Below are 19,061 nucleotides of genomic sequence, written 5' to 3'. Positions count from 1 at the left end.
CTCCTTTCTGAACCGTCTCTTAGCTAGACCCAGTTTAACCACATCTCCTTTCTGAACCGTCTCTTAGCTAGACCCAGTTTAACCACGTCTCCTTTCTGAACCCGTCTCTTAGCTAGACCCAGTTTAACCACATCTCCTTTCTGAACCGTCTCTTAGCTAGACCCAGTTTAACCACGTCTCCTTTCTGAACCCGTCTCTTAGCTAGACCCAGTTTAACCACGTCTCCTTTCTGAACCCGTCTCTTAGCTAGACCCAGTTTAACCACATCTCCTTTCTGAACCGTCTCTTAGCTAGACCCAGTTTAACCACGTCTCCTTTCTGAACCCGTCTCTTAGCTAGACCCAGTTTAACCACGTCTCCTGTCTGAACCCGTCTCTTAGCTAGACCCAGTTTAACCACGTCTTCTTTCTGAACCGTCTCTTAGCTAGACCCAGTTTAACCACGTCTCCTTTCTGAACCCGTCTCTTAGCTAGACCCAGTTTAACCACGTCTCCTGTCTGAACCCGTCTCTTAGCTAGACCCAGTTTAACCACGTCTCCCTGAACCTGTCTCTTAGCTAGACCCAGTTTAACCACATCTCCTTTCTGAACCGTCTCTTAGCTAGACCCAGTTTAACCACGTCTCCTTTCTGAACCCGTCTCTTAGCTAGACCCAGTTTAACCACGTCTCCCTGAACCTGTCTCTTAGCTAGACCCAGTTTAACCACATCTCCTTTCTGAACCCGTTTCTTAGCTAGACCCAGTTTAACCACGTCTCCTTTCTGAACCCGTCTCTTAGCTAGACCCAGTTTAACCACGTCTCCTTTCTGAACCCGTCTCTTAGCTAGACCCAGTTTAACCACGTCTCCTTTCTGAACCCGTCTCTTAGCTAGACCAGTTTAACCACGTCTCCTGTCTGAACCTGTCTCTTAGCTAGACCAGTTTAACCACGTCTCCTGTCTGAACCCGTCTCTTAGCTAGACCCAGTTTAACCACGTCTCCTTTCTGAACCCGTCTCTTAGCTAGACCCAGTTTAACCACGGCTTTCTGAACCCGTCTCTTAGCTAGACCCAGTTTAACCACTATTGCTTCCGCTGTGCCCTAATTAATAAATATTGATGAATCTGGGAATCAGGGAATCATCACCTGACTGAACCGTGATTCGATGTTGAACACAGCTCTATACGGTTAGTGGATCAACACTGTATCAGCACATCTCTGTATTCAGCACGTTCCTCAGAGAATTACCAAAGATTACCAAAACGATGTGATAACACATTTCTTGCCTCATAAGAACACACATGCACACGCAAGCACACGCACGCGCACGCACGCACACACACACACACACACACATACACACACACGCAAACACACGCACGCACACACACATACACACACACGCCTGCGCACACACACACAAACACACACACACACGCACACGCCTGCGCACACACACACACACACACACACACACGCAAACACACGCACACACACACATACACGCACACGCCTGCGCACACACACACACAGACACACACATACACACACACGCAAACACACGCACACACACACACATACACACACGCCTGCGCGCACACACACACACACACAAAAGAGTGTTGAGCAACAGTTAGATCCACAGTGACAGGGGGGGTAGAGACATAGCACTGCTAAAATGGTGTCACACTTTACATATGAAAGAGCAGTGAGATTCATCAACATGTGCTGTATCACATGGCCACAACCACAAACATTCACTAGTCAACAACTAACAACAGAAACCTTCCTACTAAATATTTCTCAGCATCGAGGCTCAGACCAAAACATACTGCCGTTCAAAGTAAACCAAGACATTCTTTTCATTTTACTTTTGAAGAAAATCCCATTATTCAGAAAAACATGCATTGTAACAGCCCGGTCCAGACTGTTGCCCTTCCCCCCTTTTCCCCACCGCTGAAGTGGACCGATCCAGCCAGGTCTCATGGTTTGAAGAGGCATTGAGATCGGCCCATAGAGGCCGCAGGGGGAGGATATAAAAGATTCCTACCTTCTCTCATTCACAAAAGCCAGTCCGATTCCCGTTCTCTCTCTCTCAACGCTCCAGTCCTCAACCATACAGCTGCCTGCCCACCAGGCAGAGAAGAAGAGAAGGAGAAAGTCCTTCTGTTTCTTCTCTTTCTTTGCTCAGTTTATCCACTCGCTTTCCTGAGCTGGAGAGGCGATGGGGAGGATTTGAGCTGATGCCTCTAATTCCTCTACCTCTCTCTGTCTCTCTCTCTCTGACTGACTTTCTCCCTCTCTCTTGCACTACCTCGCTGTCTGTCTCTCTCTCTGTGTGTGTGTGTGAGAGCGGGGGTGATGGCTGATGCAGCTCACAGCCATTCACATGCAGATTGGCTCAAGGAGCTTCCACTAATCCAACAGAGGACTTCACCTCTCTGCTGCCTAGCACTCCCTCCCCCCTTCCTTCCCTCCCCCATCCCTCTCTCCTTTCTAAGACTCATTTACACACCAGTAGCTGGGTCGGCAGACTCCTGGCAAGTGTGAATTGGTGTGAATGTCTGTGTATTTAAATGTGGGTGTGTTTGTGTTTGTGTGTGTGTGTCTATGGAGAGAGAATGAGAGCTCCCTGCCGACTGCAGATTCAAGCCTAGAAGTAATTGACCTATAAAATCAATGAGTAGAAAACGTCTCTCTGTCTGTAGAGACAGCCATTCTCTGAAGAAAGTAGCCGGTGCGGACCCATACACCCTCCTCCCTCCCATACACCCCTCCCCCCTCCCATACACCCCTCCTCCCCCCCCTCCCCCCATACACCCCCCTCCCATACACCCCTCCTCCCCCCATACACCCCTCCTCCCTCCCATACACCCCTCCTCCCTCCCATACACCCCTCCTCCCCCCATACACCCCTCCTCCCCCCCATACACCCCTCCTCCCTCCCATACACCCGCCCCCCCATACACCCCTCCTCCGTCCCATACACCCCTCCTCCCCCATACACCCCTCCTCCCTCCCATACACCCCTCCCGTCTCTCATCTCTCTCTCTTTCTAGTCTAAATCAAATCAAATCAAATCAAATCAAATTTTATTAGTCACATACACATGGTTAGCAGATGTTAATGCGAGTGTAGCGAAATGCTTGTGCTTCTAGTTCCGACAATGCAGTAATAACCAACAGTAATCTAACCTAACAATTCCACACTACTACCTTACACACACACACAAGTGTAAAGGGATAAAGAATATGTACATAAAGATATATGGATGAGTGGTGGTACAGAACGGCATGGCAGATGCAGTAGATGGTATAGAGTACGGTATATACATATGAGATGAGTACTGTAGGGTATGTAAACATTGTATTAAGTGGCATAGTTTAAAGTGGCTAGTGGTACATGTATTGCATAAAGATGGCAAGATGCAGTAGATGATATAGAGTACAGTATATATACATATGAGATGGGTAATGTAGGGTATGTAAACATTGTATTAAGTGGCATTGCTTAAAGTGGCTAGTGGTACATTTTTACATAATTTCCATCAATTCCCATTTTTAAAGTGGCTGGAGTTGAGTCAGTATGTTGGCAGCGGCCGCTAAATGTTAGTGGTGGCTGTTTAACAGTCTGATGGCCTTGAGATAGAAGCTGTTTTTCAGTCTCTCGGTCCCTGCTTTGATGCACCTGTACTGACCTCGCCTTCTGGATGATAGCGGGGTGAACAGGCAGTGGCTTGGGTGGTTGTTGTCCTTGATGATCTTTATGGCCTTCCTGTGACATCGGGTGGTGTAGGTGTCCTGGAGGGCAGGTAGTTTGCCCCTGGTGATGCGTTCTGCAGACCTCACTACCCTCTGGAGAGCCTTACGGTTGTGGGCGGAGCAGTTGCCGTACCAGGCGGTGATACAGCCCGACAGGATGCTCTCGATTGTGCATCTGTAGAAGTTTGTGAGTACTTTTGGTGACAAGCCGAATTTCTTCAGCCTCCTGAGGTTGAAGAGGCGCTGCTGCGCCTTCTTCACAACGCTGTCTGTGTGGGTGGACCAGTTCAGTTTGTCCGTGATGTGTACACCGAGGAACTTAAAACTTTCCACCTTCTCCACTACTGACCCGTCGATGTGGATAGGGGGGTGCTCCCTCTGCTGTTTCCTGAAGTCCACAATCATCTCCTTTGTTTTGTTGACGTTGAGTATGAGGTTATTTTCCTGACACCACACTCCGAGGGCCCTCACCTCCTCCCTGTAGGCCGTCTCGTCGTTGTTGGTGATCAAGCCTACCACTGTAGTGTCATCCGCAAACTTGATGATTGAGTTGGAGGCGTGCATGGCCACGCAGTCGTGGGTGAACAGGGAGTACAGGAGAGGGCTCAGAACGCACCCTTGTGGGGCCCCAGTGTTGAGGATCAGCGGGGTGGAGATGTTGTTACCTACCCTCACCACCTGGGGGCGGCCCGTCAGGAAGTCCAGGACCCAGTTGCACAGGGCGGGGTCGAGACCCAGGGTCTCGAGCTTGATGACGAGTTTGGAGGGTACTATGGTGTTAAATGCTGAGCTGTAATCGATGAACAGCATTCTCACATGGGTATTCCTCTTGTCCAGATGGGTTAGGGCAGTGTGCAGTGTGGTTGCGATTGCGTCGTCTGTGGACCTATTGGGTCGGTAAGCAAATTGGAGTGGGTCTAGGGTGTCCGGTAGGGTGGAGGTGATATGGTCCTTGACTAGTCTCTCAAAGCACTTCATGATGACGGAAGTGAGTGCTACGGGGCGGTAGTCGTTTAGCTCAGTTACCTTAGCTTTCTTGGGAACAGGAACAATGGTGGCCCTCTTGAAGCATGTGGGAACAGCAGACTGGGATAAGGATTGATTGAATATGTCCGTAAACACACCAGCCAGCTGGTCTGCGCATGCTCTGAGGACGCGGCTGGGAATGCCGTCTGGGCCTGCAGCCTTGCGAGGGTTAACACGTTTAAATGTTTTACTCACCTCGGCTGCAGTGAAGGAGAGCCCGCAGGTTTTGGTAGGGGGCCGTGTCAGTGGCACTGTATTGTCCTCAAAGCGGGCAAAAAAGTTGTTTAGCCTGTCTGGGAGCAAGACATCCTGGTCCTCGACGGGGCTGGTTTTCTTTTTGTAATCCGTGATTGACTGTAGACCCTGCCACATACCTCTTGTGTCTGAGCTGTTGAATTTCGACTCGATTTTGTCTCTGTACTGAGACTTGGCCTGTTTGATTGCCTTGCGGAGAGAATAGCTACACTGTTTGTATTCGGTCATGCTTCCGGTCACCTTGCCCTGGTTAAAAGCAGTGGTTCGCGCTTTCAGTTTCACGCGAATGCTGCCGTCAATCCACGGTTTCTGGTTTGGGAATGTTTTTATCGTTGCTGTGGGTACGACATCGTCAATGCACTTCCTAATGAACTCGCTCACCGAATCAGCATATTCGTCAATATTGTTGTTGGACGCGATGCGGAACATATTCCAATCTGCGTGATCGAAGCAGTCTTGAAGCGTGGATTCAGATTGGTCGGACCAGCGTTGAACAGACCTGAGCGCGGGAGCTTGTTGTTTGAGTTTTTGTTTGTAGGCTGGAATCAACAAAATGGAGTCGTGGTCAGCTTTTCCGAAAGGGGGGCGGGGGAGGGCCTTATAAGCGTCGCGGAAATTAGTATAACAATGGTCTAGTGTTTTTCCAGCCCTGGTAGCACAATCGATATGCTGATAGAATTTAGGGAGTTTTGTTTTTAGATTAGCCTTGTTAAAATCCCCAGCTACGATGAATGCAGCCTCAGGGTGTGTGGTTTCCAGTTTACAAAGAGTCAGATAAAGTTCGTTCAGGGCCATCGATGTGTCTGCTTGGGGGGGAATGTATACGGCTGTGATTATGATTGACGAGAATTCCCTTGGTAGATAATGCGGTCGACATTTGATTGTGAGGAGTTCTAGATCAGGTGAACAGAACGACTTGAGTTCTTGTGTGTTGTTATGATGATCACACCACTTCTCGTTAATCATAAGGCATACCCCCCCGCCCCTCTTCTTACCGGAAAGATGTTTGTTTCTGTCGGCGCGATGCATGAAGAAACCAGCTGGCTGCACCGACTCCGTTAGCGTCCCTTGAGTTAGCCATGTTTCCGTGAAGCAGAGCACGTTGCAATCCCTGATGTCTCTCTGGAATGCTACCCGTGCTCGGATTTCATCAACCTTATTGTCAAGAGACTGGACATTGGCGAGTAGTATGCTAGGGAGTGGAGCGCGATGTGCCCGTCTCCGAAGCCTGACCACGAGACCGCCACGTTTTCCCCTTTTTCGGCGTCGCACAGGGTCGCCGGCTGGGATCAGATCCATTGTATTGTGTGGAAGGCAAAACACTGGATCCGTTTCGGGAAAGTCATATTCCTGGTAGGAACGATGATGAGTTGACGTTAATCGTATATTCAGTAGTTCCTCCCGACTGTATGTAATGAAACCTAAGATTACCCGGGGTACCGATGTAAGAAATAACACGTAAAAAAACAAAATACTGCATATTTTCCAAGGAACACGAAGCGAGGCAGCCATCTCTTTTCGGCGCCGGAAGTTGGCCTGTGTCTGTGACTATCACTCTGTGATCAAATCAACTATTTTATTTCTCCACAAATACCGGTACAGTATATTTTGGTTATCACTACGGCAACAGCCTCCAGGAACTAGATGCTATTTACATCTTACAGTTATTAAGAAAATCAGGAAAAATAATAAAAACTCTCTCTCCATCTCTCTCTCTGTTTCTCTGTATGGCTACATACATAGCTACATAGCTGTATGGCTACATACATAGCTACATAGCTGTATGGCTACACACATATCTACATAGCTGTATGGCTACATACATAGCTACATAGCTGTATGGCTACATACATAGCTACATAGCTGTATGGCTACACACATAGCTACATAGCTGTATGGCTACACACATAGGTACATAGCTGTATGTCTACACACATAGGTACATAGCTGTATGTCTACACACATAGCTACATAGCTGTATGTCTACACACATAGCTACATAGCTGTATGGCTACATACATAGCTACATAGCAGTATGGCTACACACATAGTTACATGGCTATTTAAACACTTCCCTATGTAGTTCTCTGTATGTGGTTAACACACAGCAGTCAATCAATGCTGATTTAAACAAAGGAAACTTACTGATAGACAAACAGGGAGATAGAAAGAGAGACAGAGAGAGAGAGAGACAGAGAGAGACAGAGACAGACAGAGAGAGACAGAGACAGATAGAGACAGAGAGACAGAGACAGACAGAGAGAGAGACAGAGACAGACAGAGAGAGAGAGACAGAGACAGACAGAGAGAGACAGACAGAGAGAGAGAGATTCTGTCAGACCTGGGCCCTGACAGTCAATCTCAGGAAGACCAAAATAATGGTGTTCCAAAAAAGGTCCAGTCGCCAGGACCACAAATTCCATCTAGACACTGTTGCGCTAGAGCACACAAAAAACTATACATACCTCGGCCTAAACATCAGCGCCACAGGTAACTTCCACAAAGCTGTGAACGATCTGAGAGACAAGGCAAGAAGGGCATTCTATGCCATCAAAAGGAACATAAATTTCAACATACCAATTAGGATCTGGCTAAAAATACTTGAATCAGTCATAGAGCCCATCGCCCTTTATGGTTGTGAGGTCTGGGGTCCGCTCACCAACCAAGATTTCACAAAATGGGACAAACACCAAATTGAGACTCTGCATGCAGAATTCTGCAAAAATATCCTCCGTGTACAACGTAGAACACCAAATAATGCATGCAGAGCAGAATTAGGCCGATACCCACTAATTATCAAAATCCAGAAAAGAGCCGTTAAATTCTACAACCACCTAAAAGGAAGCGATTCCCAAACCTTCCATAACAAAGCCATCACCTACAGAGAGATGAACCTGGAGAAGAGTCCCCTAAGCAAGCTGGTCCTGGGGCTCTGTTCACAAACACAAACACACCCCACAGAGCCCCAGGACAACAGCACAATTAGACCCAACCAAATCATGAGAAAACAAAAAGATAATTACTTGACACATTGGAAAGAATTAACAAAAAAACAGAGCAAACTAGAATGCTATTTGGCCCTAAACAGAGAGTACACAGTGGCAGAATACCTGACCACTGTGACTGACCCAAACTTAAGGAAAGCTTTGACTATGTACAGACTCAGTGAGCATAGCCTTGCTATTGAGAAAGGCCGCCGTTGGCAGACATGGCTCTCAAGAGAAGACAGGCTATGTGCACACTGCCCACAAAATGAATTGGAAACTGAGCTGCACTTCCTAACCTCCTGCCAAATGTATGACCATATTAGAGAGACATATTTCCCTCAGATTACACAGATCCACAAAGAATTCGAAAACAAATCCAATTTTGATAAACTCCCATATCTACTGGGTGAAATTCCACAGTGTGCCATCACAGCAGCAAGATGTGTGACCTGTTGCCACAAGAAAAGGGCAACCAGTGAAGAACAAACACCATTGTAAATACAACCCATATTTATGTTTATTTATTTTCCCTTGTGTACTTTAACCATTTGTACATTGTTACAACACTGTATATATATAATATTACATTTGTAATGTCTTTATTGTTTTGAAACTTCTGTATGTGTAATGTTTACTGTTCATTTTTATTGTTTATTTCACTTTTGTATATTATCTACCTCACTTGCTTTGGCAATGTTAACACATGTTTCCCATGCCAATAAAGCCCCTTGAATTGAATTGAATTGACAGACAGAGGGAGAGACAGACAGAGGGAGAGACAGACAGAGAGAGACAGAGAGATAAGAAAGCAGACCTGTTGTGATTCCTGTTGTGATTCCTTCCATTATTGAAGGCACCAATGGCCCTCACCCCTTAAACTCCTCTCTTCTCATCCCCTTCTCTCCTTCCCCCCTCACACTGCCCTCTCCTCTACCCCGTCAGAATAATGGAAACAGTTCTTTACCTCTAGTGGAGACAGGAGCAGTCAGGAAACCATGTGCTGATAACACTACCCTGTATTCAATAAACAGAGAAGTACTCAGGATCCCAGTTCAGTTAGCAGACCGCCAGTGTGTGTGTGGATGGGTGTGTCGGCCCGTGTGTGTGTGCATGCATGCGTGTGTGTGTGTGTGTACGTGTGTGTGCATGCATGTGTGGGAGTGTTCATGCGTGTGTGGGCGTGTCGGACAGTGTGTCAAAGGGTGATGCATTTCCTGCCCCGTGGGGCAACAGCTTCCTGACTATATCTTTAACCAGCTGGAAACCTCTCTGTCTCTCTCAATTCAATTCAATTCACTTCAATTGACTTTATTGACATGGCAAGTTCATTATTACTTACATTGTCAAAGTATACATATCGAAAAATAAAATCTCTCTGTCTCTCTCGCTCTCTCTCTGTCTCTCTCTCTGTCTCTCTTTGTCTCTCTCTGTCTCTCTCTGTCTCTCTCTGTCTCTCTCTCTCTCTCTTTTTTAAGAGGAAACTGAGTTAGGTAACTAGAAGTGAAAAGTGAAAAGGTCTGTGTGTGTATGTGTGCAGAGGGGAGTTCTCATTATGCCAAAGTCACAGTGTCCAGGACAACTCTCTTGCTCTACAGAGAATCTCTCCTCTGACACACTTCTCTAGACTTAGACTGACTAAACTGGTCTGGGTTTAGACGGACTAAACTGGTCTGGGTTTAGACTGACTAAACTGGTCTGGGTTTAGACTGACTAAACTGGTCTGGGTTTAGACGGACTAAACTGGTCTGGGTTTAGACTGACTAAACTGGTCTGGGTTTAGACTGACTAAACTGACTAAACTGGTCTGGGTTTAGACTGACTAAACTGGTCTAGGTTTAGACTGACTAAACTGGTCTGGGTTTAGACTGACTAAACTGGTCTGGGTTTAGACTGACTAAACTGACTAAACTGGTCTGGGTTTAGACTGACTAAACTGACTAAACTGGTCTGGGTTTAGACTGACTAAACTGACTAAACTGGTCTAGGTTTAGACTGACTAAACTGGTCTAGGTTTAGACTGACTAAACTGGTCTGGGTTTAGACTGACTAAACTGACTAAACTGGTCTGGGTTTAGACTGACTAAACTGGTCTAGGTTTAGACTGACTAAACTGGTCTGGGTTTAGACTGACTAAACTGGTCTGGGTTTAGACTGACTAAACTGACTAAACTGGTCTGGGTTTAGACTGACTAAACTGACTAAACTGGTCTGGGTTTAGACTGACTAAACTGGTCTAGGTTTAGACTGACTAAACTGGTCTAGGTTTAGACTGACTAAACTGGTCTGGGTTTAGACTGACTAAACTGGTCTGGGTTTAGACTGACTAAACTGGTCTGGGTTTAGACTGACTAAACTGACTAAACTGGTCTGGGTTTAGACTGACTAAACTGGTCTAGGTTTAGACTGACTAAACTGGTCTGGGTTTAGACTGACTAAACTGGTCTGGGTTTAGACTGACTAAACTGGTCTGGGTTTAGACTGACTAAACTGGTCTGGGTTTAGACTGACTAAACTGGTCTGGGTTTAGACTGACTAAACTGGTCTGGGTTTAGACTGACTAAACTGGTCTGGGTTTAGACTGACTAAACTGGTCTGGGTTTAGACTGACTAAACTGGTCTGGGTTTAGACTGACTAAACTGGTCTGGGATTAGACTGACTAAACTGGTCTGGGTTTAGACTGACTAAACTGACTAAACTGGTCTGGGTTTAGACTGACTAAACTGGTCTAGGTTTAGACTGACTAAACTGGTCTGGGTTTAGACGGACTAAACTGGTCTGGGTTTAGACGGACTAAACTGGTCTGGGTTTAGACTGACTAAACTGGTCTGGGTTTAGACTGACTAAGCTGACTAAACTGGTCTGGGATTAGACTGACTAAACTGGTCTGGGTTTAGACTGACTAAACTGGTCTGGGTTTAGACTGACTAAACTGGTCTGGGATTAGACTGACTAAACTGGTCTGGGTTTAGACTGACTAAACTGACTAAACTATTCTGGGTTTAGACTGACTAAACTGGTCTGGGTTCAGACTGACTAAACTGGTCTGGGTTTAGACTGACTAAACTGGTCTGGGTTTAGACTGACTAAACTGGTCTGGGTTTAGACGGACTAAACTGGTCTGGGTTTAGACTGACTAAACTGGTCTGGGTTTAGACTGACTAAACTGGTCTGGGTTTAGACTGACTAAACTGGTCTGGGTTTAGACGGACTAAACTGGTCTGGGTTTAGACTGACTAAACTGGTCTGGGTTTAGACTGACTAAACTGGTCTGGGTTTAGAGTGACTAAACTGACTAAACTGGTCTGGGTTTAGAGTGACTAAGCTGACTAAACTGGTCTGGGTTTAGACTGACTAAACTGGTCTGGGATTAGACTGACTAAACTGGTCTGGGTTTAGACTGACTAAACTGACTAAACTGGTCTGGGTTTAGACGGACTAAACTGGTCTGGGTTTAGACGGACTAAACTGGTCTGGGTTTAGACGGACTAAACTGGTCTGGGTTTAGACTGACTAAACTGGTCTGGGTTTAGACGGACTAAACTGGTCTGGGTTTAGACTGACTAAACTGGTCTGGGTTTAGACTGACTAAACTGGTCTGGGTTTAGACTGACTAAACTGGTCTGGGTTTAGACGGACTAAACTGGTCTGGGTTTAGACTGACTAAACTGGTCTGGGTTTAGACTGACTAAACTGGTCTGGGTTTAGAGTGACTAAACTGACTAAACTGGTCTGGGTTTAGAGTGACTAAGCTGACTAAACTGGTCTGGGATTAGACTGACTAAACTGTTCTGGGTTTAGACTGACTAAACTGACTAAACTGTTCTGGGTTTAGACTGACTAAACTGGTCTGGGTTCAGACTGACTAAACTGGTCTGGGTTTAGACTGACTAAACTGGTCTGGGTTTAGACTGACTAAACTGGTCTGGGTTTAGACGGACTAAACTGGTCTGGGTTTAGACTGACTAAACTGGTCTGGGTTTAGACTGACTAAACTGGTCTGGGTTTAGACTGACTAAACTGGTCTGGGTTTAGACGGACTAAACTGGTCTGGGTTTAGACTGACTAAACTGGTCTGGGTTTAGACTGACTAAACTGGTCTGGGTTTAGAGTGACTAAACTGACTAAACTGGTCTGGGTTTAGAGTGACTAAGCTGACTAAACTGGTCTGGGTTTAGACTGACTAAACTGGTCTGGGATTAGACTGACTAAACTGGTCTGGGTTTAGACTGACTAAACTGACTAAACTGGTCTGGGTTTAGACGGACTAAACTGGTCTGGGTTTAGACTGACTAAACTGGTCTGGGTTTAGACGGACTAAACTGGTCTGGGTTTAGACTGACTAAACTGGTTCTGGGTTTAGACTGACTAAACTGGTCTGGGTTTAGACTGACTAAACTGGTCTGGGTTTAGACGGACTAAACTGGTCTGGGTTTAGACTGACTAAACTGGTTCTGGGTTTAGACTGACTAAACTGGTCTGGGTTTAGACTGACTAAACTGGTCTGGGTTTAGACTGACTACACTGGTCTGGGTTTAGACTGACTAAACTGGTCTGGGTTTAGACTGACTAAACTGACTAAACTGGTCTGGGTTTAGACTGACTAAACTGGTCTGGGTTTAGACTGACTAAACTGGTTCTGGGTTTAGACTGACTAAACTGGTCTGGGTTTAGACTGACTAAACTGGTCTGGGTTTAGACTGACTACACTGGTCTGGGTTTAGACTGACTAAACTAGTCTGGGTTTAGACTGACTAAACTGACTAAACTGGTCTGGGTTTAGACGGACTAAACTGGTCTGGGTTTAGACTGACTAAACTGACTAAACTGGTCTGGGTTTAGACGGACTAAACTGGTCTGGGTTTAGACTGACTAAACTGGTCTGGGTTTAGAGTGGCTAAACTGGTCTGGGTTTAGACTGACTAAACTGGTCTGGGTTTAGACTGACTAAACTGGTCTAGGTTTAAACTGACTAAACTGGTCTGGGGTTAGACTGACTAAACTGGTCTAGGTTTAAACTGACTAAACTGGTCTGGGGTTAGACTGACTAAACTGGTCTGGGTTTAGACTGACTAAACTGGTCTGGGTTTAGACTGACTAAACTGGTCTGGGTTTAGACTGACTAAACTGGTCTAGGTTTAAACTGACTAAACTGGTCTGGGGTTAGACTGACTAAACTGGTCTGGGTTTAGACTGACTAAACTGGTCTGGGTTTAGACTGACTAAACTGGTCTGGGTTTAGACTGACTAAACTGGTCTAGGTTTAAACTGACTAAACTGGTCTGGGGTTAGACTGACTAAACTGGTCTGGGTTTAGACTGACTAAACTGGTCTAGGTTTAAACTGACTAAACTGGTCTGGGGTTAGACTGACTAAACAGGTCTGGGTTTAGACTGACTAAACTGGTCTGGGTTTAGACGGACTAAACTGGTTCTGGGTTTAGACGGACTAAACTGGTCTGGGTTTAGACTGACTAAACTGACTAAACTGGTCTGGGTTTAGACGGACTAAACTGGTCTGGGTTTAGACTGACTAAACTGGTCTGGGTTTAGACGGACTAAACTGGTCTGGGTTTAGACTGACTAAACTGGTCTGGGTTTAGAGTGGCTAAACTGGTCTGGGTTTAGACTGACTAAACTGGTCTGGGTTTAGACTGACTAAACTGGTCTAGGTTTAAACTGACTAAACTGGTCTGGGGTTAGACTGACTAAACTGGTCTAGGTTTAAACTGACTAAACTGGTCTGGGGTTAGACTGACTAAACTGGTCTGGGTTTAGACTGACTAAACTGGTCTGGGTTTAGACTGACTAAACTGGTCTGGGTTTAGACTGACTAAACTGGTCTAGGTTTAAACTGACTAAACTGGTCTGGGGTTAGACTGACTAAACTGGTCTGGGTTTAGACTGACTAAACTGGTCTGGGTTTAGACGGACTAAACTGGTCTGGGTTTAGACTGACTAAACTGGTCTGGGTTTAGACTGACTAAACTGGTCTAGGTTTAAACTGACTAAACTGGTCTGGGGTTAGACTGACTAAACTGGTCTGGGTTTAGACTGACTAAACTGGTCTAGGTTTAAACTGACTAAACTGGTCTGGGGTTAGACTGACTAAACTGGTCTGGGTTTAGACTGACTAAACTGGTTCTGGGTTTAGACGGACTAAACTGGTCTGGGTTTAGACTGACTAAACTGGTCTGGGGTTAGACTGACTAAACTGACTAAACTGGTCTGGGTTTAAACGGACTAAACTGGTCTGGGTTTAAACGGACTAAACTGGTCTGGTTTTAGACTGACTAAACTGGTCTGAGGCTATATTTCCCATACTTTACTCCAGTGGTTTATATCTTTGCAAAATAAAAATTCTCCAGCTAGAAGAACCAGAAGTGCTCCATGTTTCCACCCTGCTCTGCTGGAGACAGAGAGTATCTCTGTATCTGCGTCTCAGAAGTAGAAGGGGTAGGAATGTGGAAACCGTTTCAAAGCATCTAGAAAGACACAAGGAAGTCCACGGTCCTTCTCCTTCTCTGGGAAGCAGGTGATGACGAAGAGGAGAGGAAGGGGAGGTGACGTATTCCCAGACCAGAGGTTTCACATTCCCATCCCACTCCTCCATCCCACACTATGGAAACAGGCTGCAGCCCAAACCCGATGCTATTCCCTATATAGTGCACATGGAACTCTGGTCAAAAGTAGTGCACTGTGTAGGGAATAGGGTGCCATAGGGCTCTGGTCAAAAGTAGTGCACTACATAGGGAATAGGGTGCCATTTGGGATGAAGCCTGATGCTGTAACAATCAACATGTTATACAAGTGCTAAACACATACACAATACACTCCTGTGGTTCTCTCGGGGAGTGTGTGATGTCACTAGGGACAGTGCATTGCCATATAAGGCATCTCCATTACGGCCAGTCAGTAATTACAATCACATGTTGTACATTCACACACACACCTGCTGGCTTCATCAGCTACGGTTGTCAAGGAAACCCCCCCAGATGAAACTAGAAGTATCAGGTTCACCCCCCCCCCTCCACTATCACTCTGCCTTTACACATGCTCTCTCTGACTGTTTACATCCCCTCTCTCTCTCTCTCTCTCTCTCTCTGTCTCTCTCTCTCTCTCTCTCTGTTCCCCAATTCTCTCTCTCTCTCTCGCTCTCTCTCTCACCTGATTTATTTCACTAACTGATACTTCACTAACTGATACCTCACTAACTGATACTTCACTAACTGATACCTCACTAAATGATACTTAACTAACTGATACTTCACTAACTGATACTTCACTAACTGATACTTCACTAACTGATACTTAACTAACTGATACTTCACTAACTGATACTTCACTAACTGATACTTCACTAACTGATACTTCACTAAATGATACTTCACTAAATGATACTTCACTAACTGATACCTCACTAACTGATACTTCACTAACTGATACTTCACTAACTGATACTTCACTAACTGATACTTCACTAACTGATACCTCACTAACTGATACTTCACTAAATGATACTTCACTAACTGATACTTCACTAAATGATACTTCACTAACTGATACCTCACTAACTGATACTTCACTAAATTATACTTCACTAACTGATACTTCACTAACTGATACTTCACTAAATGATACTTCACTAACTGATACTTCACTAACTGATACCTCACTAACTGATACTTCACTAACTGATACCTCACTAACTGATACTTCACTAACTGATACTTCACTAACTGATACTTCACTAACTGATACTTCACTAAATGATACCTCACTAACTGATACTTCACTAACTGATACTTCACTAAATGATACTTCACTAAATGATACCTCACTAACTGATATTTCACCAACTGATAGCTCACTAAATGATACTTCACTAAATGATACTTCACTAAATGATACTTCACTAACTGATATTTCACCAACTGATACTTCACTAACTTCCTTCACTAACTAATATTTCATAAAATTATACTTCACAAAATTATACTTCACCAACTGATACTTCACTAAATAATACTTCACTAACTGATACTTCACTAACTTCCTTCACTAACTGATATTTCATAAAATTATACTTCAGTAGTCTCTATATATATAGTATCAGTAGTCTCTATAGCTGTAGTATAGAGACTACTGATACTACAGCTATAGAGACTACTGATACTACAGCTATAGAGACTACTGATACTACAGCTATAGAGACTACTGATATAGAGACTACTGATACTACAGCTATAGAGACTACTGATACTACAGCTATATAGACTACTGATACTACAGATATAGAGACTACTGATACTACAGATATAGAGACTACTGATACTACAAATATAGAGACTACTGATATAGAGACTACTGATACTACAGATATAGAGACAACTGATATAGAGACTACTGATACTACAGATATAGAGACTACTGATACTACAGATATAGAGACTACTGATACTACAGATATAGAGACTACTGATACTACAGATATAGAGACTACTGATACTACAGATATAGAGACTACTGATATAGAGACTACTGATACTACAGATATAGAGACAACTGATATAGAGACTACTGATACTACAGATATAGAGACTACTGATACTACAGATATAGAGACTACTGATACTACAGATATAGAGACTACTGATACTACAGATATAGAGACAACTGATATAGAGACTACTGATACTACAGATATAGAGACTACTGATACTACAGATATAGAGACTACTGATACTACAGATATAGTGACTACTGATACTACAGATATAGAGACTACTGATACTACAGATATAGAGACTACTGATACTACAGATATAGAGACTACTGATACTACAGATATAGAGACTACTGATACTACAGATATAGAGACTACTGATACTACAGATATAGAGACTACTGATACTACAGATATAGAGACTACTGATACTACAGATATAGAGACTACTGATATAGAGACGACTGATACTACAGATATAGAGACAACTGATATAGAGACTACTGATACTACAGATATAGAGACTACTTATACTACAGATATAGAGTACTGATACTACAGATATAGAGACAACTGATATAGAGACTACTGATACTACAGATATAGAGACTACTTATACTACAGATATAGAGACTACTGTTACTACAGATATAGAGACTACTGATACTGCAGCTCTGTTGAAACACTCACACAGTTAAACCTTTACCCTGACATCATACACACACAATATAATGCCAGTTATGGGTGTGTGTGTGTGAGAGAAAGAATCTAAGAGTTTTACTGACCCACCCAGTCCAACACACACACACACACACACACACACACACACACACACACACACACACACACACACACACACACACACACACACACACACACACACACACACACACTCACACACACTCACACACACACACACACACACACACACACACACACACACACACACACACACACACACACTCACACACACACACACACACACACACACACACACACACACACACACACACACACACACACACTCACACACACACACACACACACACACACACACACACACACACACACACACACACACTCACACACACACACACACACACTGGAGAGGAATTTGAGATGTTTGGTGTGCAGCGAGTGTCAACATGCACACACACACACGGAGACAGGCCAGGACTAACAACACCGTAGTAAGCGCTATACCTCAGAGGATGTATACCTCTCTCTCACTCTCTCACGCTCTCTCTCTCACTCTCTCTCACTCTCTCTACCCCTCTCTACCCCCCCCCTCTCATTCTCTAATTGTCTGTCTGGCTCTACCCCCCCCCCCCCCCTCTCTCATTCTCTAATTGTCTGTCTGGCTCTACCCCTCCCCCCCTCTCATTCTCTAATTGTCTGTCTGTCTGGCTCTACCCCCCCTCTCTCATTCTCTAATTGTCTGTCTGTCTGGCTCTACCCCCCCCCCCCCCCCCCTCTCTCTCATTCTCTAATTGTCTGTCTGTCTGTCTCTACCCCCCCCCCTCTCTCATTCTCTAATTGTCTGTCTGTCTGGCTCTACCCCCCCCCCCCCTCTCTCATTCTCTAATTGTCTGTCTGTCTGGCTCTACCCCCCCCCCCCCCCCCCCCCCCTCTCATTTTTAAATTGTCTGTCTGTCTGTCTGTCTGGCTCTACCCCCCCCTCTCATTCTCTAATTGTCTGTCTGTCTGGGTCTACCCCCCCCCCCCTCTCTCATTCTCTAATGGTCTGTTAATGACAGAGCACAGGCATTGAGCTCTCTCTTCAGTATAACAGTATAACAGTCATTCCATCGCTGAAGAGCAGCATGTGCGTGTCAGTCTACAAAGACAACTTCAAACACCAACGTTTTGAAAGGATTTCAACACTGACATCACAATAAAGACTATGATGATAGTAGGTGATTATACAACCACACATTAGGCCCATCTAATGTAACTCTAAACATGACTGTCCCACAGTCTCATGTGTTTGTAATGAGATAGTCAGCTCAAAAACACTGGAGTGGAACTGTAACAGACACATAGACCTCCTGCTGCTGCCCCCTAGTGGACATGTACCGCCACTACAGCCCTGCTATCTACTGCCACACACTGTCAGTGCTCTGGGTAGAATAGGCCTGCATACACAGACCTAGGATCAGCTATCCTGCTCAGTCCTAACTGAGTGCTAACCTTTAGGAATACCTTAAAACTGACCTTAGATCAGATTAGTGTCACCCTACTTCTTCCATCTCTGCCACTCGCAAACACACGCTATCTCAGACGGTAGAGATAAACACACCGCTATCTCAGACGGTAGAGATAAACACACCGCTATCTCAGACGGTAGAGATAAACACACCTCTATCTCAGACGGTAGAGATAAACACACCTCTATCTCAGACGGTAGTGATAGAAGCAGAGATAAACACACCGCTATCTCAGACGGTAGAGATAAACACACCGCTATCTCAGACGGTAGAGATAAACACACCTCTATCTCAGACGGTAGAGATAAACACACCTCTATCTCAGACGGTAGTGATAGAAGCAG

At 44.9% G+C, this 19,061-nt stretch overlaps 1 protein-coding gene across 5 annotated transcripts in view; it reads right to left on the bottom strand.

Annotated features, from left to right (window-relative positions):
- The window catches only part of septin12 (septin 12), a 178,809-nt gene that overhangs the window by 61,635 nt on the left and 98,113 nt on the right, over positions 1–19,061 (bottom strand). Inside the window, exon 1 of one of the 5 annotated variants that reach the window (XM_071391320.1) lies at positions 8,972–9,127. The exons of 2 other annotated variants lie outside the window; for them this stretch is intronic. Coding sequence is in view for 2 of the 3 variants with exons in the window: in XM_071391300.1 (XP_071247401.1) it covers positions 8,822–8,852 (31 nt within the window). In the remaining variant the exon portion in view is untranslated. Of the gene's footprint in view, positions 1–2,028; positions 2,372–8,821; positions 8,948–8,971; positions 9,128–19,061 lie in introns of those variants that run through there. 2 more of the 5 variants (XM_071391300.1, XM_071391310.1) reach the window with 2 other exon arrangements.

This window comes from Salvelinus alpinus, chromosome 1 (assembly GCF_045679555.1).
Source record: "Salvelinus alpinus chromosome 1, SLU_Salpinus.1, whole genome shotgun sequence".
Lineage (NCBI taxonomy): Eukaryota > Metazoa > Chordata > Actinopteri > Salmoniformes > Salmonidae > Salvelinus > Salvelinus alpinus.
This window is presented reverse-complemented; position numbering and strand designations above follow the sequence as displayed.